Source organism: Monomorium pharaonis, chromosome 11 (assembly GCF_013373865.1).
Source record: "Monomorium pharaonis isolate MP-MQ-018 chromosome 11, ASM1337386v2, whole genome shotgun sequence".
NCBI classification, from domain to species: domain Eukaryota; kingdom Metazoa; phylum Arthropoda; class Insecta; order Hymenoptera; family Formicidae; genus Monomorium; species Monomorium pharaonis.
Window position 1 is genome coordinate 4,735,616 of NC_050477.1, and position 23,833 is coordinate 4,759,448.

Genomic DNA, 23,833 nt, shown 5'->3' on the forward strand with positions numbered 1-23,833 from the left:
CCCGTGAAACGCGAGAGAGGTGAGTGACGGAAAAAGAAACCCGTGTAATGGCACTATAATATTTAATATTAGGACATTCTATTGACAGCTTAAAATCATTTCACGCGTATATCACATATTATATACGTAATCGTCAACGTTTCCCCGCGTTTGCCTCACGCACTATATGTGTGTGTGTGTGTGTGTGTGTGTGTGTGTGTGTGTGTGTGTGTGTGTTTAACGAAACGATGACGGTTCACTAATTTTCACGCGTTTTTGATCTCGCCAACTCAGAGCATTCATATAATAATAATTAATAATACCAGTTTTTGGGGGAAAAACGTACGTTTTCGCAGCGATGCATTTTTTTTTTATGTATATATTATACATACAATCATAAATCTCTCCTCGCTATAGTTAACACTTTACAAAACTATATACACTAAAGCCAGCTTTTTTGTGTGTCGTCTACAACGCTAGCTAGCAACACTTCCTCTTTCCTTTCGTCTCTCATATATATATATAACATATTCTTCTTATGCTTGTATTTATATATTTATATCGGCGCGTCTTCCACGCGCGCATTATATTAATAATAATGATAATAATCGTCGCCAAAGTGCGTCAACATTAGCGCGTCAAGTTAAAACTCCGTGCTACGCCAAATTTCTAGCGCGAGGTGTACGATGATAATACAAAGGTATCGTCTACCTGTCACTTACTGCTAATCGCTATGCAACTAATTAACGTCCGCGATCGGCTGCGGCTTTAATTTTATTCGTGTACTCTCTCCTTCTCTCTTCCTTCCGTTATATTTTCCACACGGATCCTCCGTTTGTTTGCTTAACGTTAATCCTCTCATCCCCGACGCGATACGCATTGTTATGCAATATATATTAGCGGAGCACTTCTCATTTCGACGGATTATTTTTCATGCATCGATAATGAGGTAAAATAAACCACCGTTAAATTATTGTCTTTATTTTGATATAGCACTTAAATCGAAATTAATAATATTGTCTCGGCGTGTTTTATTGCGCTAATTAAATCTAAACTAAAGCTACTTAGATGAAATTAGAGAAAGAGAGAGAGAGAGAGAGAAAGAGAGAAAGAGAGAGAAAGAGGTATAATTTCTAAGAGTGGGAGGATTAATCGCGGAAAGCCGCTTCGGGCTTCGATCTCCTCGTCCTCGGGACACGATGACAAGAGGAGTCGCGTTAACTATTCGCGTCAGAATATACAAAAAAGAAAGAGAAAAGGGACAAAAAAGAATCGCTTAAAGCTCGAACCCTACAACTTGGCGGGAAGTCAGTAGGAAACGATGCCCGTCTCCCCGCAGAACTGCGGAACAGAAGGAAATCCCGAGTACCAAGTGCACGGCGCGGCGTGCATAATTTTCTTCCCTTGTTTCATTAAGCAATAACGTCAAATCATCACGACTGGGCGATGGTAACGGATGCCGTTGCCTCCTCGCCGTCAACGAGGTTCCGCTCCGCTCGAATAATCGGAGCGATCTGTTTTAAAAAATTGTTCGATCACTCGAACATACTTGGCCCGTTCTTTTCCGCTGTGCTGTCGCACTGGTGCGGATAAATTAGAATGAGAAAAAATATATTTGCCTTACTCTAACCTGTTGCATCAGTTGCTGCAGTGCAGCGAAAAGGGACAAGCCACATCTTCCTGGGCTCTCTCGCCCGACGCACTTGGAATGCAACGCGGAAAATGCATGTCGAAAAATTCCAGAGAACCCTCCCCCTCCGTCGACTTTACGCGCCCGAAATGCAAAAGCGGTGGGAAGAGGAAAAGCAGATCGGAAGATATCAATAGAATCAGGTAAGAGTGTTTACGTGTAGATAAAAAACAAATTCGAAATCTTCTTATCGTCAGATATTCAAATTTGAATTAACACGGCGTCGATAAGCTTGTCAAATCGCACAACTAAAGTGACTCTTACATCACATAATACAATTTTTCCTACGTGGACTTCTCTTTTCATCCATATATTAAAAAACAATGTAGCAATAATTGTTAATTAAAAGTTACTTATTTCATCCGGGGTGAAACTTTACTCAATTGGATTCGAGACGTGAAAACACCGTTATTCGCACACTGCTATTACGGTAGATATATCGTCGAAAGTTCAAACGCAAAAGTTAAAATTTTTAATCTCGATGCATTTCACCTATGCATGTAATGGAATTCACTTGAAAAATACCAAGTTATTCCGAGAGAATTGTTTCCGCTCGACCACCATCCTATTATCCGAATTAAATGATAGCGAGAATTTTCGTTCCGGTCGGCCTGAGCGCGCGGCCGTGTTTACATCGGCTCGCGTCGCACAACTTCGTCCAGTGACGATCGCGGGGCAGAGGAGAGAAAAAGGGGCGGGGGGGGAGGGGTATGGGAAGCCGCGCGCCGACACACACACACACACGCTCACTCACACACCGCGCGCCGCTCGTCACGCGTGATCTTCGAACCTCGCGGACGGTGAGTCTCGCGCGCGTTCCTCGCGATGTCGAAGAGTACCCATCCGCGAGTAGACGACGGCGTATCCGGAGTATCCGCGATCGTCGTCGCCGCGAGGCAAGGTCGCGCGTAACCGGTGTGTGAAGTTGCCGTTCGATTCGAACGCTCCCTCCGTAACGGACCGCGCGGAAGTTCGGCGAGTGACCGCGCGCGCGTGCGCGCGCGAGTGGGCGATATCTCCCGTTATTCATCCTGGAGTTGCGTCCCAGAGTGCGTCGTGAACCTGGGTGGATTTCGAGTGGCGAATCGATCGACGGATTAATCGGAGTGACGGATTAACCGGCGCCGCGGCGCCAGCGTCGGTGATCGACGTCGAGCGACGCTCGTTACGTTTCGTCTCCCGATATTCGAGATGGCGTGTGTTAACGGTGCTCGCGGCCGACCGTTGTCGCGTTAATTGGCGAAACGATCGGAGATCTCCCGGGGTGTGCCTACGTCCCACGTGCCCGACGAGGGAATGGAGCCGACGACGACGACGACGACGACGACGACAGCGGTGCAGATCGACGGCAAGGTAGCGGAGGAGCTTCCCCTCTACGGCCGGTGAGTGACTTGACGATTACGATTACAATTTGCGAGCGACCGTTGCGTTTTATTCCGCCATTTTTTTTTTGTCGCTTACGAAATAAGAAATGAGAAATACAGTTTCGCTCTTTTTTATTTTTTGCCTCTTGTCGACTATCGCTCGGCTGGCAGTGCAATTTAAACGCGCGTTTGTGTGTACTCCTTCTAAAAGCGCACATTTTGCATTTCCTGTATTTAACGTAGCAAATAATCGTCGTCGCTCGTTAGGACGCTCGCGGTGAAAGGTTTCTCTAGGCTTTTATCGAAAAGCGTATCGCAGTTTGCGACTCGGTTTCGCGATTTCGAGACTGATCGCGGTCGGCGGAGGCGGAACAATCGGAAATGACATCGATTCTCTTTCCAACGCGACGAGTTAAACGATTTCAGGAAACGAGGAGGGGACGGAGGAAGCGGTCTCGAGAAGAATTCTCGTGTGTATGTGTGTGTGTGTTTTCTCATCATTTTTCCGTTTTTCTTGCAATTTTGAACGACGCAGACTCCCACTAGTATCATCACTAGTGCATTTCTCTTAGCTTAGGCTTCCTGTGAACACTGCGCCGCGTCGTGTGTCGTACGGAATGCAATTTCGGAGAGAAAGAGAGAGAGAGAGAGAGAGAGAGAGAGAGAGAGAGAGAGAGAGAGAGAGAGAGAGAGAGAGAGAGAGGACAGGGTAAAAATGTGTGATCGCGAATCTACGCATGCACGTTTCCGGTCACCCTCAGGTCACCCCTGGCAGATCTCGAGACCGATTTCCTAGAGATCGAGCACCGAACCGACGGAACGATCGTCAACGCCCGTAGATCCGAGATCCCCTCCCCCCACTTCGCTCAGGAATTCGACCTCTCACGAAAAAAGAGAACGCCCGCGTTTTCGGAATATCTTCGTTTTTAGAAATGTTAACTATTGAATCGCAACGACATAAACAGGCATAATTTACTTGGATGAAATTTTGTGCAGTTTTATCTAGAAAAATACATAGTCTCGTTATAATAATAGCTTTTATAAGTTGGGAGAGAAAAAATATTGGAGATAGAAAATAATGAAAAATGAAAATTGTTTAATAGTATTAGTATTAAAACATTGTCATATATATTGTGCTCTTTAGATAAGTATTATAATTGGAATAAATATGTGATATTTTGCCGAAATTTCAAAAAATATCAAATTCTTAAATTAAATTAAATAATTAAATTATAATTGAATTAAATATATAAGCAAGAATATATATATATATATATATAATTTCTTTGCTTATTAAATGGAATATATTAATTTCAATCTGATAACAACTTTTGATTGCTAATTTGATTGATTTAATAATTTGATATCTACCATTTTTTTTCTGCGCATAGTTGTCCGCGAACTTTAAAAAAGCATTTGGATCTCAGATCTAGCACGCGTAATAGATCAACACGCGCAATTTTCACCCGTTTATCTCGCGCTTAGGCTGCGTGTGATAATACGCACTTTGGACGATCGCTTTATTGTGTAACAACGCGTAACCAATTTCGCAATTCGAACAATTGCAGAATCGTACCGCTCGACCAGATCGCAGATCGCACGGCGAAACTCACTCGAGCAACTAGCTCTTAAATTCAGCATAGAAGCGACTGGTGCACGCTGATATCTTCTTTTTCTTTCTTTAATTGGTGCACATTTGTCGTCTAAGTCCCGTCAATGTTTCACACACATCTGACGGATCCGTCTAGATTCTCTCTAATAATAAAAATATCTCGTATCTTATAGTTTTATACCAATCCAAGGGAAATCACGGGCCATACAGTTTGTAATTCGTAGTACATTTGTTTTTATTTCTTCTTTTTAAATCCTTTTACGGCGATAATAATATATTATTATATTTTTCGAGGGGTTGCGAATCGCACAAATAATAATTTTTCGCGCACTTTCGATAATAAACGCGAACGCAGCACTGCGTTTATCACGAGAGCGCCGCACAATTGCTCATCTTTTATATCTAGATAAAAATATAATTGCAATTTATAAATGCATGCGACAGACGCTACATAAATACTATTTCAACAATATTTACAATTCTCTGCTCAAATCGCGAAAACATACTATAAAACGAAAAACGCTTAGAAACGCTGTATAAAATAATGTTATAATATACATATACGGTGGCACCGGATCTTTTTGCAGACTTTTCAAAAAGTGCAACTTGCAAAACACGAATAACTTATGCAAGTTAATTTCTCATTGCGCAATAATATTTTAGCAATATATATATGTATATATATATATATATATATATATATATATATATAATATATTTTAGAAAGATACTCTTGGACTTTTTTTTATTCATTATCTACCGTTTCGCCTACGTACGCTAATTAATTATGCAAACTAATCACATTTCCGCTCCGTTCTACATATCGTACAGTGTACACCCCTTCCGGATTGACCTTCGCACTCGAAGTATAATTGCATTCCCTTCGCTGAGAGGAGTAGTTAATCGCAGTTTTAATCGGAATAGCAAAGAGATTATTCACTTGTGTGTTTCAGAGCTTCTTTTTTTTTCAAATATATATATTAAATGTTATTTAACGATGAAAACTTTCCGACTTGAGAGCTGAACTTGAATAATCTTCCGACAACATGGTATGCTAAAAAATGTAATCGATGTAACGATCCAGAAATGTCGCGGATTCAAGTTTTTATACAAAATGCGGTACGACGGATGCGCTCGAGGTCGGTCGGTCGGTCGGTCCATCGTGCTCCGCTGCCGAAACGAAAGGACGCGTGCGGATGAACGGATCGTGATTCGATCACGATGTGGAACCGAACGATGTGGCTGGTATTACGGCGTGCGATTACTACAATCGCGATTTAACGTACACATTTGAAAAAAGCGTATACGTTTCATTTTGTCACACGATTATGTCATTTACCCGTCCAGCGTGGTACTGTGATTGATTATGACTCCTAAGGCTCTCTCCGACAAGTGTTATTTTTCGCACCAGGTAATTTAAACGTCTACGGTGATCGTTCGTTGACAGTAAAATTGATAGCGGTAAGAACTCTGTCTGTCTCATTTGATTCTCGTTTCTGCGAGGCGTTTCGGGATAAAATTCGTCGTCGGCAGCAGAGCACGAGGAACGGCTCTTGCGAAACTTTTCGCACGCAGACACCTCTGGTTACGTTGTGCGATGCGATGAGAAAGAGAGAGAGAAAGAGAGAGAGAGAGAGAGAGAAGAGAGAGAAGAGAGAAGAGGTCTTTGGCTTTTGCGCGATGAATATAATATATATTTCTCCAAGATTCTTCCTCTCGAAAGAGAGCGAATATTTATATATGTACGTACGCGATGATATCGGAAATTATTTACACACAGAGAATAGCGTCCTCTTAGGCGAGTAACGAGTGTTTTTTTGATTTGCTCCATGGCTCCTCCGCTGCTTAGAATTCGCGTTTTAGCCCCCAGCACTTTTCCGAGTTCTCCCGTCTTCCGTATCTTCCCTTAACAAAAGATCGGACTACGGCGCCGCTCTCTTTTTTTTTTTTTTGCGTCTCGGCTCGTACAATAGAGCTTTTGTTTTTGTCTTTTGCGCGGGCGAATCGAAAAAGTAATTCGCGTTACCGCTGTGACGCGAACGAAACTTGTGAGTCGGTAACCGCGGGTAGCAAGTGTACCACATATTTAATCTCGATAATTATTCCTCAATCCACGGGACATGTGTGTTGTGTTATTATTACTCTAGCCTTATTATCGACTAATAAACCTATCGTAAGAACTTTACGATACTTAATTTGAGCTGCTGAATTTAACAGTACGATCGTCGTGAATACTTGTTTTTTTTTTTTTGTTATTTATCTTTAGAGTCCTTATGAAATTACACACTCGCGTGTCCAGACCGTCGTAACTCCGCGGCGGCTCGTTGCACTCAAAATGTAAATTGTCAAATGGCGTATATCTCGCGTTTTCTTGCGCTTTGTACTCGTACTATTGTACGTAGAAAATAAACGCAGGTACATCCTTAAAATCGAAGGACTTTCAAGATGAATCGTCACCTAAAAATTCGATATTCAGTCGTTAGAAAAAACTAGCATGCATTAGAATCACCACGATTTTTTTTTTCACGTTCGTTCGTTCGTTCGTTCGTTCGTTTTTCATCTTTTCGTGTAAAGTGCGGCATAATTAGGCAATCGTTCTTCATTTTTCCGTCAGTTAAATTGTCCTTTCCTCTCGTTGAGAAAAAAACGAGGATTTGGCCGTCAGAATCGTCGTAAAGTTCGTGATTGAACGCGAGACGAACATGTCGTCGGCAATTAATGCAATAATTGTGTACTATTTCTTTTAATCTTAAAAACTATACACGAAAAGACATCGATAAGATATAAGAGCACGATGCATTTAACTTTTAAGTAGCCTCTCCTTCGATTTTTTTTTTTGTTAGCGTCAGATCGGAGATCCTGGGGCAGTAACAGAATCAGAGATCCGACACATTCCCACATAAATATTAATTCTTAGATTCTACTTAGATTCGCGCGAATATACTTTTTTTTTTACTCTTTTTTTCTCCCCTTTATCGCTAACTCGCTCGACGAGCGAAACACCACAGAATCGCCGTAATCGCTGTCGGTTAAGTCAATGCGACGCGCTGATTACGACAAACTGGCGTGTACTATAACGTGAAAGTAGACACTTAAGTTTTATATCAGGTCACGATAATTTGTCAATAATTAATATCGAACGCTCTCGTAAGACACTGGCGTAAGACACGCTAACTCTAGGCGGTAAATCTAAGAAGTAAGAGACGTGCATTTGAATAACCGTGCCGCGGGATTGGGATGCACGGTGCTGTATACCTCGAGAGTAAACAAGGTAATTGCGATCGCGGTGTCTCGTCAATGACATCATTAATCGCAAAGTTTGGTTAATTAGAGAGAACCAATTGCGTCTCTAGGGATCAAGTCGCGTTCTGCAAAGTGTATACGACGGGTTAATCGGAACGTAAAGTTTCGCGAGTGTGCGTGTGTGTATGTGTGACTTGCGGAAAATGGAGTATCCGGGAAAAGCACGACCATAGAGAGCGGCCAAGGGGCTCAAACTCGGCTGGCACCCTACGAGCGCGCGTTTGCACGTGATACGAACTGAACGTAACGAGCTTCCCAATCCGCGTCGTCGAGTCGATGGCCGCTACTTTGTTGCTCGGCGTCGCCGTTTTGAACATTTTTACTCAACACAGATAGAAAGAGAGACACGATCTAACGCTACCTTGTCACGCGACACATCTTCTATGGTTTCTAAGGTTTCTACGTTAGTCTACGTTAGTCTACGTTGAACTACGAACAACACGCTGGAGACTGCGCTGCTCTAAAATTTTAAACAATAAACGCCCGATTCCCCTCCCCCCTTTTTTTTCCACGAACGATCTTTGCGTAATGTCCTTTTTCCTTCAACGTGACTCGCGCATACCAAGGGTGGTACACAAAGGGTGGTACACGGCAGAGATTAATTAACTCTAGTAATCGGAAAGGAGGACGAAAGAGCTCCGAGTCCACGATCGCGAGTCGAGATCTGCAGGAATCCGTCGGTGCGGATCTCGTGCGAACGAAATCGGATCGTCATTAGGCCATACGTGTAATATAAATAGTGACTCGATGCAAAGAGTTAAAGAGACTAGACGTCGATGCTCGTTTTTTCGTCCCGCGACGCACATATCTTCCGACTATCGGTCTTCTTATCGAACGAACTGCTCGTAATCCTGCCATTGCACGCAATATGCCGTGAAAAATCCGCCCGGTAGTACTGTGAATACTGTCAGTGTATGTACACTTCTCGTGTGACCGCGAGTATGCCCTCGTCTTATTAAAACCTACCACGCTTCCGCGCGAGTATAATAAAAACTTTGTCGCGTCAAAGGATGCCTTGTGTCTTCGCTCAATTCGATCGAAGATGCCTCGTCGCGCAAGGGTCTGGACACGCGAGCTCAGTAAAGTGGATTAAAGTGGAAAGTTCGAATTGTTTTTTTTTTTGTGTGTTTGAATGTCTGCGAATGCAAAATGCAAGATTTTTAATTATCAACGACAAAATTACAGGTAACCTAAAGTCGCATAGGTTTTTACATAGGTTGCATCCACTCTACAGTTTTCCCTGAAACAGACAGTGAGCGTACTCCGTACGAATAAGAACATTATTTAGAACTTGAGGTTTATTACTTGAGTAGCACAATGTGATAAGAGGAGAGAAAGAGAGGGGGTGAGAGAGTGGGGAGGGGGAGAGAAGGAGAGAAGGAGAGAGAGAGAGAGAGAGAGAAACTTTTGGTCGCGACAGCTTAGTAAGCGTGTATAAGCGGTTTAGGGTCGGGTACTTACTCGTCCTCCCACGGGCATACTTCGTTAACATTATTGTCACGCTTCTCCCGAGGCGCTGCCTGCGCCGCCGCCGGTCGGTTCTCCGCCTGTTCCTGGGCGTCCGGTTCCCAGACAGGCACGACCTGCGCCTCATCGGGTAGCCCCCCGGTCGTCGTCGCGGCCTGCTGCGGCTCCTCGGCCACCGGCGACACGTCCGCCCCGGTGTCGGTCCGCGATGCGTCCTCGCCTTTCGCTCTCTCCTCCTCGGAGACGGCGATCTCCCCCGCGTCCTTTGCCGTGCAGCTCTCGCTGGCGTCCTCGTCGGCGTTCTCCATCGTCGAATTGTCGCTCGGTAGATCGCCCACGATCGCGCTGATGCTGATCAACGGCGCTTTCGCGGTCGTTCTGGGGGAGGGGAAAGACGAGAAACTCGGAATTGTTTTCGTTTCTCAGCCGCGTAGTCCCAAGTAGAGAGCCCCGCGAGTAACTTACTTAGGACTCGGCTGGCTCTCCTTGACGACAACGGCTTCCGCAACGACGACCTCCTCCTCGGGCACGATCCTCTCGAGGGACGATCTCTCCTCAACCTTTTCGACCACCGCGTGGGAGTACTCGAATGACTGCTGGGGCGACGGATAGTTGCAGGACGACACGGACGCGCGACCTATCTCGGCCAGTCTGATGCGAGCGCTCGCCGAGCAGGTGGAGTAATTTCGCGTTATCGTGCCGGGACCTGAAGTTGACGTACCTGTGCGCATTTCACAGAATGATAGGAGGGATGGTATTTAGGGATTAGACGATACGCATTGCGACGCTCAAGTGTACTGACCTACGCTACCGCTATGCTGCAAGCTACAGGACTTTCGCAGCCTCTCGGAGACGTCGGTGATAGCGAGGCTGACGTCCGACGACGAACTGCACGAGTCGAGCTGCGCCGAGTTTTTCCGGGAGATCTGCGCGATCGTCGTCGTCGTCGTCGTCGTCGCTGTCGCCGCGTGGCCGCCGCTGTCCCACACGTGTCGGGCCTGATCAGCTGACACTGTCCTGCCAGAGGACACGCCGTCCCCCGGGGTTCCTCCAGGTTCCGTGCTCGGTCCCGGCACCGCCTCCCACGGGCACACGTCGTCCGTAGGGCGAACTGCCGCCACGTCCGTCGCGCCAGCATCCCTGACAACAGGAACTTTATTATATTTAGTTTTCGCCGTTTCCTTTTCGCAGGAGACAGAGGTACCACGCGCTTTTCGCGTGTGCGTGTCTCGTGTGTTCTGCGTATATGTATGTGTCTTTCACCAACAACGGTCGGGTTGGTACATGCATGCTGCTCCATTCAACGACTATAGGGAAAATGTAGAGGTCTTTGAACATATAAATGTTGCGAGGTTGTCCCGGAATTATCGCCGCCTGTAAAGTCCGCGGCGCAGCAGTGACGAGTAATTCCGGGGCATCCGCGCAAGGATCCGGGGCGTTTTGTTTTTCTGTCGTTCCGATGTCCTCAAAGTCCTCAAAGTGTCGAGCGCGCTCGAGTGTATAGAACGTATAGGGTTTTGACATTGTGGAAAAAAAAAACACTCCTGCGAGAGAGACATTAGAGAATGTGAATCTCGAGGGAGGGGAAAAAAAGAAATTTTACAACGTGGAAAGAGTCGGTACATACTTTTCTTGCTGTGCAAATAATGTGCTCGACAAGTATCATATCATATCGTACGTATATAGGTAGAGTGTGTGTTACATAAAATATTACAGAGAGATATATATATATACGAGTATAGGAGGTATAGTAAGCTTGATACGGACGACACAATATCGACATCAAGACAATTATACAGAGTGTCTCAAAATACAGTAACAGGTCAATAGCAATTGTTTTCTTTGCAAAGAAGTAGAGTTGTGTACGTTTATAAGTAATCAAAAGAACGTAAGATTGACGAGCGTCTTTGAGACACTCTGCGGGGTGATGGTATTTGATGTAGTATTCAGAAACATTGAGACTGAGATGGAGGAACAACGGGTACAATATACCATCATACTATTATTAATATATACACGCTTTACACGCGCGCACACACGCGCACACACACACACACACACACACACACACACACACACACACACACACACACACACATTTTGGTGAGCTTTATCGTAAAAATGATCTCTTTGAGAGAAAGAGAGTGCTAGTTTTAAAAACACACCGAGAGATAAGAGGGTTTGCCAAAGTCTGATACGAAGGTACAGGATGGAGCCACGCGGTGCGACGCGGAACGCGTTAATAAACAATCGTACCGGCCTCCCCCTTCGTTATATCTCGGTGTACCGGGCTCGGGTTACGCGACGCTCTCGATCGTTATTTCGAGATACGCCCCGAAAAACCGCCGGCACACGCGAAGGGGGCGCGAGTAGGAGAAGCGCTTTTATTAAGCGTTCCGCGCGCGCCGCGTCCGCTCCTACACTTAATTGAGACAACCGTGGTTGAATTGTATCGGGGGTGACTTACTGAATACTACGTGGACTAGGCCTCGAAGGTATCTTTACGAGTCGTGGTAGATCTCCCCTGAAAATACGACGCGCACGAATAAGCCTGTCATCCACGGTTATCGTTCACCCGCGATATACCGCGCGCGAGTATACGGATAGCATGCTAGAAAAGCGCGAGAGTGTAGGCTCGCCGGATGGAGCGTACAAAGCGTAACGAATTGTTTTTCTTTTCCCCCTCTCGGGGACCGCTCACGGGCCTCCAACCCCGCACATACCTGTATGGGATGTCGGTGAGATTCGACTGGCTGTGGGAGTGCGGGACCCGCGGCGCGCTGGTGACGTCGCGGACGCCGCACACCGCGAGCTCGTGGGCGCTCCCGGACAGACTTCGGTCGCTTCCCCGTCGTCTGCCGCCGCCGCCGGCGCCGCCGCCTATACTAGCCTGCTGCAGGGTGCTGGACGTTGGTGTCGAGGTGGAGGAAACTTTCTTCTTGGCTTGGCCGCCGAAGACGAAAAATCTGAAAGGACGTGGATCGAAATGCTCATCATTTTCCGGCCGTAATACCGCGTGGGCGTAATTCCGCGACGAAAGGGAGCTTTACCTCTTTTTCTGCAATGGTTGCACGCCGGCAGCTAAGAGATTACGATATTGATCGGAACGAATAAATCTAGGGTAACAGTCCTTCTTCAGCAGTAACGTATATACATGCTCCGCGGCGGAATCAAACGTAAATCTGCTCGGATTTTTCATCTCCTGATGGACTTTCTCCATCGTTTTCCCGTCTATGTTGATCTCGCAGGGAGCTCCAGGTGCCAGGAATTCTCTGCGTGACATTTTCCAGCGTTATGAATAGGTTTTTTTTTTTTCTTTTTAAGTCGAGACCAACGTAGCGTGCGGGAATACCTACCTAAAAATTTCGTTGACTTTGTCAGGTATTTGTGCTTGAAAACTATGCCTGAGATCTTTGACCGCCAGCCAAAATCTTATATTCTCATGGCTGTACTCCTTTCTTAAATAATTTGTGAATTCTTGTAAACCTGTTGCGGAAGAATAGAGGTTGTGAGTTCGCTAGCTAGGAATGAACGTAATGTTCTATTAATGCGATCGAAAAGTTTTACCTGTAGGATCAGACATAAGTTCTTCCATCGACAGCGCCCATCGTTTAACACGCTTCTCCGTAGGAACTTCCACTCTAGACACGTAGTGTACAAAGTACGTTATTGAATTTGCCCTCCCCCTCGCGTTCTATAAGCGAGGCCTATCAGATTTTAATTACTTACAAGGGGCTATTCAGCTGCCAAAACGTATGATCGTCGGTGACCCATGGATTGGAAGGTTGCGGCTGTGTGAACATCGGGTCCCATTCCACGTATGTTTCGAAGTACGATTTCAAATTTTCGATCGCGGTTGAAACCTTTATTCTCGTGCGTATCAAACTGTTCCGTAGTAGGGCCACCTAAATTCAAATTACACAGGGACACATTGCGTTAAGTCGAGAGATTCGGAGATTTACGCGATCGACGTTGAGAGAGACCGGCGCTCTCACCTCACGTTGCAGATCGTTGAGAGTGCGTTTGCGTGACGGAGGTCGTGGAAGTCCAGGACGTAGACGAGTGGGTACGGGCACGACTTCCAGGCTACTGAGGCAACCAGGTGGCGGCCGATAGACTCTCCAGAACGCCCGTTCCTGCGAGTCGCTCACGATCTTGTCCCCCTTCTTGCGTTCCTTGGATATGCGTACCTGGACCCACACAATCAGTAGCATTTCAAGGAGTCACGTGCTTGAATGTGCGGAATTGGCGCTTACGCGGGACAATACGCTCTCGGTACGCCATTGTGGAAATTTAAACGCGATATAAAGTATACTAGATAGCTATTCACCTGTTCTTCCGCTTGCAATTGTATGATGTCCCATTTGTTCTGCAGGTTCTTGCGCAGGCTGTTCAAAGCTTCCTAAAGATAGCAGTACGGTTCTCTTTTACGAAACGGAATGTTCAAATGAATTTTTCGATAATTTTCGCGTTAACAACGTGAAATTTACGTACGATCTCATAGTCCTCGAGAGCGTGACGTTGTTTGTTCCTCAGAGTTCGTTTCGCCAGATAGATCGCGTATTCCACGTTGTCGGGGGTTCTATGTTGCCACGGCCAATAATAGGGTGTCTACGCGTATCAATTTTTCAGATGAGGATTGAAAGAATTTCCGAATCGCTTTGGAAGTGTTATTCTTTTATTATATCTTTCGTATACGACACTCACCTGAAACCTATAAAGAGAGCTATCGTCCTTAACAGTAAGTGTCTTGGAGTCGTTCACCGGGAAGAAGTAGCCGTACTGGCATAGTTGATTAGCAATATGGACCGCCTCTACTGTCAAACACAATAATATACGTTGATATCTGAAGAAAATACGCGACTTATATCGACAGTTGTGTCTCTAAGGGTTGCACTTAGTGTTGCCTAGGGTCGTGCGGATCACTCGAACGATGCCACATTGATCTGTATGTCGTATTTTGGGTTGAGTTTGTCTGTTCGCATGGTTTTTCTTGCGAACGTACGTCGAAAGAAATAACGTCCACAACATACGGTTTTGTTATTCTTAGAAAATTGATTGCGTGCGTTGACGATGTGCTTTCTTCGGGGACACCAGGCTCGCTCTCCCTCTACTTGTCTATCACTCCTCGAGTGATTATTAATGAATGACTAATTCGCTCTTTTTTTTTTTTCGCAAGCTCGGTTAATCTATCGTAGATAAAAATATCGATCCGTCCGGTATCTTCGTAAATACTAACTGCGAATTTCCCCCGTTCATTTCGCCGACAATGAAATTACGAAGACATTTATTCTCTGAATTCATTCGACGCGCGCGAGTTGCGCTCACCTCGCGACGAAACGGGACTGTAATTTACGGGTCTTCATTTGCACAGGCCGCGCGCACGCGAGCACGAGGGAAAAAGAAATTCGCCCGGAGGAGTGGGAGAAGGAGGAGGAAATCCAGAAAAAAATCCGCCCGAAATATTCGCCCGTTTCTCTCCGTGAAACAGCTGCAGGTTCGCGCGAGTTCTCTCCTCATTTAATCTCTCATCTCTTTTCAATAACCGGCAGCATAAATAATTCATATTTGAGCGAAAAAGAATATCCTGTGTGTAGTGTAACGTGTTAGAGAGTATGTAAATCGATACTCTTTAAAGGCACCAAGCGGGAAGTATCGATGCAAATGTGCGGATCGGATACTGCGAAGCGAAACCATCGACAGTGTCGTTAGCGTTATCCACAGGCAGAGAGAGCGGTTGTGGTTGCGCGTGTCACGAGGAGGGTGAGAGACGCCCGAGTCGAGCCGAGCCGAGCGGGCTAGTAAACAAACGAGCGAACGAGCGAGCGAGGGAAAGAACAGCAGCGGAGGGCACAGCCGGCAACGGTCAGTAGTAGTGGACATAGACGAAGCCCGTACCTGATTCTTCGATGGCAAGCCGCTCCATCAGCCACTCGATGAGGTCGTAACCTGCAACACGCAGGCAGCCTACTGTAGTGCCCTGGCCGTGATGGCCGCTTACGCTTACGCCACAACGCAGGTACCGATGGCACTCACCCATGAACGCTGAGGGGATCGAGGTGAGAAATTGTTTTTGGCTGCGCACGGGTACCCCGCTCTCAGGGTCTTGCATCTCCCGCACCAGCCCCTCCATCTGCGCCAAGAGAGGGATAGATCAACGATCGATTATTATTACGGCCCGTTACGAGTTCCGGCGAGTCATTTACGTCTTCAAGTATATTAGCACCTAACTTGTTGGGCTAGGGAAATGAATTGTCCGCGCGCGTGAAAAGGAGTGTATACCTTGTCGAAGGCGTAAGGCCTGTGAACGCGTGGCTCCTTCTCTTTTTGTTGTTGTTGTTGTTGTTGATTGCTGGAGGCCTCCATCGCGATCGAGGCGGCCCTCTGCGTCGCTGGCAGGAGCGGTGTCGATATCGATGGCGGAGGGGGCTGGGGAGCTGGGCCGGAGACGGGTCTACCCGAACTCCATGGGGCTCTGGCCCCATCCCATCACTCCAGTCACCCCCGCACGCCCACTGAAACACATCCCGGAAATTGTCCTTTTTACCTCTTCCATTCATCACGTTTAAATTACAGCTAGATGTAGATATAATACAGAGTATATAGACACAGTGAATTTAATTACAAACTGAAAAAACTTTTTGTTCGCGATATCGCGGTACATACAGGTACAACGGCGGTATAGACATGGCAAATCGCTAATTGCGATTCTCGTTTTGAAAGTCGCGATTTTTTTATGCCAAGTTTTCTACCGAGCTTAGCGGGAAAGCTGCTCGTGTATAATTCGAAATTTGCTTATGTCGAGTTCTCTCCAACTTCCCATTTAATTATTTCGTGCTTGTCGTTCACTCATATACAGGCCGCAATTAGACCACAAAGTGACTTTGCAAACAGGATCGCATATATTTTTGATTAAATAATAATTTTGAATTTCGTTGCAGGTTATATCGGGATACATAATGCGCGAAATTGTAATGAATTTTCTCAGGGCTCGAATTTTTAAATTTTACTTCCCCCCTTTCCATTTACACTCGCAAATCTCGCAATTTTAGGAATACTTACTTGACGTTCTTAAATAACTACCTTTCTTGTACATCTCTCTATATATTCGATCAATTTTTAATGCTTTGTCTTTTGATACACTTCGCCGACGAGGAAAACGCGTCTTCGCTCTCTCATTATTTATCAAAGCATATCGGATTAAGGAAAGTCGACGGAAATATCGGGCATTTAACTCGCAAAAACAGAAACACTCGTTCGTATATTAAGGCACGTTTACGTAGGTTATTTTTACAATCTATCAATGGCAAAATAATTTGCCGAAATGTCATTGGCATTGATTGATCCAACACCCCTGTACGGCCGATTCTTTCTAACATTTGGAATGAACGCCGCAGAATTCGGTAGGTCATTTATGAATTCTGGAACCGAGATAAAAATTTTCATGTTGTCAGTGTCAGCAGATATTCAATTTTTTAAGGGGTAAAATGTTAAATTTTGCAATTCAAAATTTTTAACTTGCGCAATTCGAACATTAATAATTTATAATTGCGTTACATTTTTTTTATTCTGGCGGGAAAACCAGCACGAGCTTTTTTAATCGACGGATATTGAGTCAATTATTGATGCAAAAATTATGGAAATTTTGTCGATTAATGCGTTTCAACTTTGCAAGCATCGATTTATTTTTCGCGTCTGCGGCAACGTACACGAGACACTCGACCTGGTATCGCGCATACAAAATCGTTATATGAATAAAGGCATTTTTTGGACAGATCATTTAGCTCGCGTAAAAGGAAGTCGGGCGCATTCTACCGGCATTCATTCTACTTCCGCCTCTCCGCGCGGTTCCGCGCATCGCGCTCATGCAACAAAGTGCGACAATAACAAATAGCGAACGGCAGAATGCGCGCCGGATTCGACGCTGTAAACGCTTTCCCGTCAGTGACCTCTCTGTGCGCGATGTTTTGGGTTGCGAATGAAGATTCACTTCCGCCGCTCGTAGTCGCGGAATGAAAACCCCCCGCATTGTTTCTCGTAAATCCGAAAAAAAAAAAAAAAACGTTTCCCTCGACTCTACCGAATATCAGGAGATCCATAAGACAAGATATAATCTGGATTTTATGATCGGTTTCTTTTTTTTTTTAACGGGAAATCTTCCAGTCGAGAGATTCCCGTCGAGAGAAGAAAACGAAGAGGAAACTCTTTTGCGAAAACTTGTGAGGAGAAAAAATCGGGGCATTATGTTCGGTGCTAAAAGTGTGCCAACGCGGGGTCGCCCGAAAAAGTTTTCACAGCGGCGGAAACGAATGACTCGCGGAAATGATACGGGCTCAAAGTTCAAAGTTTTGTCGTTAAAAATGACGTGGACACCATATATCGCGTTACTAATGGTATCGCGTTACTTGTGATATCGCGTTACCATCCGACTGATCTCTCTCGAACGAAATGCAAGGTCAACGCAAATCACCATCAAGGCCGCTGTGGCGCGATGAAAAAACAAGTGCCGTCCACAAAACGGAGAGACATGGTGCTTTGTGCATGTGCGATCAGGTGTAGCCGGACAGTCAGTTGAAGCCGCTGTCGATATATCGATGTATCTCGGGTTAACGAACCCGGGCCTATTCGACTGACGATAATGGAGGTAGTGTTCTCGTCTAGAGCTAAAGAGAAGGCGTGTTTATGTGTTTGTGTGTGTATGTGTGTGTGTGTGTGTGTGTGTGGTTGTGTGGACGGCGAAGTACAGGGGGAAAGGAAAACGGGATGCACACAAACACAATCATCGAGTCATGCAACACCATGCTGATACTTTTTCGCGCGCGCGTCCAACTGTTGAAATTACTTAAACCAACGTTTTCAAGTTGTTCGTTTCGAGTTGCTCCCTTCGACATTTTCCGGCTGTCGAATTTTTCACGTTTTCGACGAAACAAGTTGTTAAGTCGGTCGTTCTACGGCATCTGTTACAAAACTTTTGCCTCTTTCTCTCTCTTTCTCTCTCTTTTTCTCTCCGTTCTTACTTCCGAGTTTAAAATTGGAGTCGGTTTTTGAGAAGGTGTCGACGATACACTCGAGTTTTTCGGGCGGAGTCGCAAAGGCGCGAGAAATTTGAAAACGCTCACGGGAAAAATAGAGGAGCGGCTGAATTCCGCGATTGGTAAACGCTCGATATAGAAAGGCAGGAAATAGCCAGAATATCAAAATGAATCCCCAAATGACCCGGGGACAAGCAGATGCGTGGGCGGAAACACGTCCCTCCCCTGCACCCTCGCGAGGCCTGCACCCTCCCATCGCCTGCCAATTTACGTGCTAATCTGAAATCGATAAGTTCTCCGGCACGTCCTGAGACTTTGGGGACGTACGTTTCTGCGAATTATTCAGTACGCGGAGTTATTAATGTCCTGCTCAATTACAAGCGAGTTTTCAACGACTGGAGGAAATCAATTAAGCACGCGTGGAGGAAGGAAGGGAAGGGAAAACTCCCTAGTCGCGTATCGTTAACCCTTGGCCAGCCACCGAGGGGCTACAACGGTCTCATTTTCTCTCTGTAAATAATCGGTGTAACGCGCCATTAGTTCGTGTCCGCGAATCTGACATTTTATTCCGTCTATTACTTTGATTCGCGCATCGAGATTTATTTGATTTGCATTTACATTGTGTAATCTCGCGTTTATTTAAAGGATTCCGCGCTGCCCTTCCGTTCAAATTGATGGCGCAACTTCGTTATTTCGTGTCATCGATAACTGATACCAAATACGAAATCCAATAAGCCATTTATTAGTGTTACCCTATTAAAGGAAAAACTCTAACTGACTGTGCATGGGATTCTGTATATCCCATGCAAACATCGTTTCGTAGTACCAATAGTTTATAAATTAATTGTTTCATTCCACAGAAAACCCAATTAACCATTTTATAGTTTATGTCTGATAAGAGATCGATATGAAATATTTTTTAAAGACTACTTAGCAGTTGTACGCTTTTTTGAACTTTGTAAATTATCGAATATCAACATTTTTTACAGTCACTAGTAGTTACATTAACAAGTTGTTAAACGGCTGGAAGTTAAATTAATAAGTTACCAAACTACAAACTGCACTCCGTTTTGCCAGATGTGCTCAATTATCGTCGAATCGTATATTTTTCTTTTCTTTTTTTTTTCCCCTCGCAAAAACGCGATGTAAATTGATCGTACGAAATACACGCGGTACACACATCGGCCAATGTTGTCATACAGATGTCATGTAGGCTTTAGATAAATAAATATGGGAATAATGTGTGCGGCAGTTTCCGATAGTAAACGAAAAGAGAGGAAATATTAACTTTTTATTCTAGATTTTTAATGCACGTTTCATATTTGTTGTTTCGTATTAGCACAATCGCCACTCGACGTCTACGAGACGATAAATGTCACTCTGAAGTTTTATACGGGCTATCGCAACAAACAACCACGTCGTGGAAAGTGCGTGAGGGAAAAATCTGGAAAAATCGTGGCTTCGGGCCAATTCCAAGAAAAGCTCGAATAAGGAATATCACTGGGAGAGAAATAGCCGTCTTGGATGAAGGCCGTCATAAAATTCTAAGGGAAGCGACACTAAGCTCGCCTTTCTATGGGATTAACTCTTGCGGAATTCTCTCTCTCTCTCTCTCTCTCTCTCTCTCTCTCTCTCTCTCTCTCTCTCTCTCTCTTTCTTTCTCGTTTTCCTTGAGAAGCTTTGTATGGCTGATAACGAATTTCCTTGTTTCCTATTCAGACGCGGGACATTCAGGAAACACAGGGAAAGCGTGCGCGGCATTAACCCTTTTCAATTGTAAGAGGAGGAGTGAAATTGTTGGCTCTTCTTGGATTTCTCGGATTCTGGGATACTTGAATTCTCGGAGCCTTGGATTCTCAGATGCTACGCTCGAGTCAGTGCGGGGCCCTTTCAAGAGAAGTCGCGTCGCTCGGTCTCGTCTCTAGCGTAACGATTTAATTCGTCGTGTATACAATTCCGGGGCACGCAGGGTGCACCACGAGCGAGTAGCGACAAGAGCCTAGAAAGATACGGCGGACAAAGGGGATAAAAATAAATAACGTGGTTAGCGTGCCTTTGTCCTTACGGGACCCGCGGTATAATCGGTCAGTTTGCCCGAGTGACGAATCCGGGGGCGAGTGTCACCCCCGAAATAGTCCCTAAATTGATTGAATGAACGGTTTCGCGGAGACGACGCGATTTTAGTCTACGTCTCCGCGAGAGGATCGCGCCGCCGCCGTGCCGGTAAATAAAACGAGGTGAAATCGGAACTCGGCGCCCGAAAGCGCCCAATCTCGCGCCTCGCGGGACAATAGCTGCGATAGATTGAAATTTTAATTGAGTTTTCGCACCGCGCAGCTCCACGCTGCCGGGCAAAAGCAGCGCGATAATCGAGCTTCTTGAGTCGCTCGCAAGCTGCGCGGCTTAGCAACGATCGCAACGTGCGCAACGTTTTAAATCGTAATTCCCTTTTCGACGACGTAAATTTTCGTTCCCACAATAGAATCGGAGGAGAAGCGAAAGCGCATTTCCACGCGCTGTTTTCTCCGGCGCGGAGAGTAAAGTCACAATGCGGCAGATCTGTGAACGTCTTCGGACGCGGGACGCGAAACCCTCCCGGGAGTCGCTCGTGATAGTCCGGCTAAGTGAGGGGATGTAACCTTGACAAACCGTGAATACCTGGTCATTTTAATCCCCTCGGCGTTACACGGCTTTCTCGTCTCTCTCGCCTTTCTCTCATTTCACAGATTGCATGAAAATTATTCATACCGCACGTGCGAGCAGTTGAAATTGTAAACAGTCACGGCACAACTATTACGTCCGCAGCTTCCTTCACCCGCGATCGTTTTTCATCTGTCGCAAATTTAATTCCGTGATAAGCTACGAGATGAATAATCGTGATATATCTTAAATTCCGAAACGTAATCGCGCATAAACGAAAATCGGTTGATGGTCGGTAGTCATCCGTTAATAACGGGCCGCGCGCTCAATCGGGCATGAATTATCAGCCCTTGAAAAGTCACGCAGCAGACAGGTGGATTCCAAAACGGGCGCGTCAATATTGCACGATATCGCGAATTCCAATTATCATCGTTCTATCGACGCTATCCATGTCGATACCAACAAATTAAAACGCGCTTGCACAGCGAATAAAAATCGATCGACGTCTGCGGGATATTCGCCGGTTTAATTGTCGTGCGTTGGCGTCACAATGTCAATCGACGACCGAATTTGCCTCGACCACGATCCGGTCTGACTATTGGATTCCCCGAAATACGAAACGATGCTAACGAGCAATATACTCGGCATGCAAATAAGGAGAGTAATGGACAACGAAAAGACTGACGACACGTGATAAATCGCGCGCGCGCACGCACACAATTTTGGCGCTGACCGAATTTATTTTCTACGTACTTGGGAACATTTTAACGTATTATCTTTGAAGATTCACCCTCGTCTACGTTGGTGATTTGCATCATCCTTGATCGCAGTAAGCGATTGTCGTCGGCGTTCTTTGCGCTCGGCATACGTCTAGCTGGGTACAACTACCGTGTAGGATTACTCTGAATGTAGACGTACCTTAATATGTTAATACTGCGTTAGCAGTGCGGTAGGACATCCGAAAAGTGCAACGCGGCGTCGCATGAGCACCTCACACTGTCACTGCGTCGGCACTGCCATGAGTGCATCATCGTACTACCATGTGTCATCAGTGATTCCGAGGGAACGTCCGTCGACGACGTACACGTTGAAATACCGGGAGATCCACGCTACTACCGATACCTCGAGTAGCACTGCTATAGATGAACCGGCCATAGTTCAATATGATTCACGACAGGAACTATAGAGAATTGATATTATACGTATTTCCACGTATAACCTTCCCCCGAAATGCTATATTTCGTATAGCCGTCGCCGCGCAGCTATAGTCGCACCTTTTTTTTCCACCCTCGCACGTTTTCCCCAGCCCTCGCCCACTCAGCGATTTTTCGAAACAGGAAACCCGCAACGAAAACCACGACGTCCGCCCCGCCGCGCGGTACCGCACCGCACCGCACCAGCGCGTCTCGTCTGAATCGCGCGGAGGAGAACCCTACCTTGCGGCGACGGTCTCGGCGCAAATCTGACCCAGGGGTGCGGGAGAAGGGGGAGGGAGGAGGGGGGCTCCGCGCGCGCTGATAATCGGAAGCGCACGAGTCACCCCTCACCCGGGAAACGCGCACATGTCGCGGTCGTAATGCATCTCGCGCGCCTTTTTGACGACGACGACGACAACGACGACGCCGGGCGCGCTACGAGATATGACGTGGCCCGATCGAATGGTCCACTTTTCGCATCGCTAAGCCTCCACTCCCGTGGTCGATATTTATTGCGCCTCGGCCGAGGCCGAGGCTCGCGGCCGCACCGAGGAAGAAACCGACTTGATCGCCTCGCGTCCCTCGGGCCAACTGTTAATCGGCCTCGAGGAGGAAACGCGCTCTCTCTCTCTCTCTCTCTCTCTCTCTCTGTTTCTCTTTCTCTCCCTTTCTCTCCCTCCCGCCGTTCCCTCCGCCGGCTAAAAATCGCCTCCTCCTCCTCCCCCCCTACTCTCCCCGGCTCTCGATCGACCCACGCCGATTTAACGGCCGCCACGAAGGAGGGACGATCGCAGCACGACTGGGTTGCTGGTGGTGTCGCGCCACTGACGGTCGTCCGTTTTCGGGGACGTGGACTCGCTTGCCTCGCTTGCCGTCCTCGTCCTTGTCCTCGTCGTTGCCGTTGTCATCGCGGTCAGACAATTCACTACGTGCGCTTCCGCACCGCACGGAGAGGCCACTCTTCGGGAGAGGAAGGGAGAGCGAGAGACCGAACGAGCGAGCGAGCGAGTGAGCGAGCGAGCGATCGAGCGACGGGGTACGACACGGCGCGTCCGTGAGTATTTCCCTCCCCTGTATCCTACTACCGTCACCCCGCTGGCTTTCGACGCTGCCGACAACCGTCACCGCGGCGCGAGGACCGAGCGATGAAATGTCACAAACTCTCTAACTCTCTACTCACTCGACGAGTCAGGGCAGTGGAGCTTCATGAATGCGTCTCGCAGTACGTATCAGGCCATCGGAGCACGGCCGAGCTCGCGGCCCTTCTTCCGCAGCTTCGAGTCTAAAGCCACCGTCCGCACCGATACGCCGTTAAGGCAGCACCGCGCGCGCACGCACCACCAGCAGCAACACCGCCGCCGCCACCGCCGCCACCGTCGTCGTCACCACCACCACCACCACCACCATCATCATCACCGCCACCACCACCATCACCACCTCCACCTCCACCTCCACCGCCGCCACCGCCGCCGTTGCTGCTACGTCGAGCATATTTTTGCGGGGGTAGGAGATGCAGGAGGGAGAGATGGGAACGTAGAGAGTCGGACGAG

The 23,833-nt window shown here is 46.7% G+C and overlaps 2 protein-coding genes across 10 annotated transcripts in view; one reads left to right on the top strand and one right to left on the bottom strand.

The window, feature by feature from the left end:
* The first annotated feature begins 2,931 nt into the window (after positions 1-2,931).
* Positions 2,932-23,833, top strand: part of LOC105837949 (MICAL-like protein 1) — a 62,793-nt gene continuing 41,891 nt past the window's right edge. Inside the window, exon 1 of one of the 2 annotated variants that reach the window (XM_028191348.2) lies at positions 2,932-3,051. The gene's annotated coding sequence lies outside the window, so the exon portion shown is untranslated. Of the gene's footprint in view, positions 3,052-23,056; positions 23,338-23,833 lie in introns of those variants that run through there. The other variant, XM_036293425.1, reaches the window with a different exon arrangement.
* On the bottom strand, positions 6,584-23,647 carry LOC105837950 (regulator of G-protein signaling 9). Of its 8 annotated transcripts, none has more exons than XM_012683164.3 (18): positions 22,006-22,885; positions 15,698-15,930; positions 15,452-15,548; positions 15,314-15,364; positions 14,123-14,229; positions 13,910-14,026; positions 13,746-13,817; positions 13,411-13,605; positions 13,145-13,320; positions 12,983-13,056; positions 12,772-12,901; positions 12,466-12,687; positions 12,139-12,381; positions 11,883-11,939; positions 10,218-10,555; positions 9,881-10,136; positions 9,410-9,793; positions 6,584-9,188 (listed from the first exon to the last, which is right to left on the bottom strand). In XM_012683164.3, exons 2-18 carry the CDS (start codon positions 15,779-15,781, stop codon positions 9,128-9,130), a joined length of 2,664 nt encoding a protein of 887 aa, XP_012538618.1. In that variant the 5' UTR covers positions 15,782-15,930; positions 22,006-22,885; the 3' UTR covers positions 6,584-9,127. The 8 variants fall into 8 exon arrangements, with proteins under 8 accessions (XP_012538618.1, XP_012538617.1, XP_028047155.1 ...); XM_012683163.3 differs by having other exon boundaries at positions 13,411-13,611; XM_028191354.2 differs by having other exon boundaries at positions 14,123-14,232.

Coding starts and splice junctions, on each gene's coding strand:
- LOC105837950 (XM_028191352.2), bottom strand. CDS start 15,781: ATGGAGGCCTCCAGCAATCAACAACAACAACAACAACAAAAAGAGAAG. Junction 13,818..13,909: donor CTCTCGAGGACTATGAGATC/GTACGTAAATTT, acceptor TGCTATCTTTAG/GAAGCTTTGAACAGCCTGCG. Junction 12,902..12,982: donor ACTTATGTCTGATCCTACAG/GTAAAACTTTTC, acceptor CTTCCGCAACAG/GTTTACAAGAATTCACAAAT.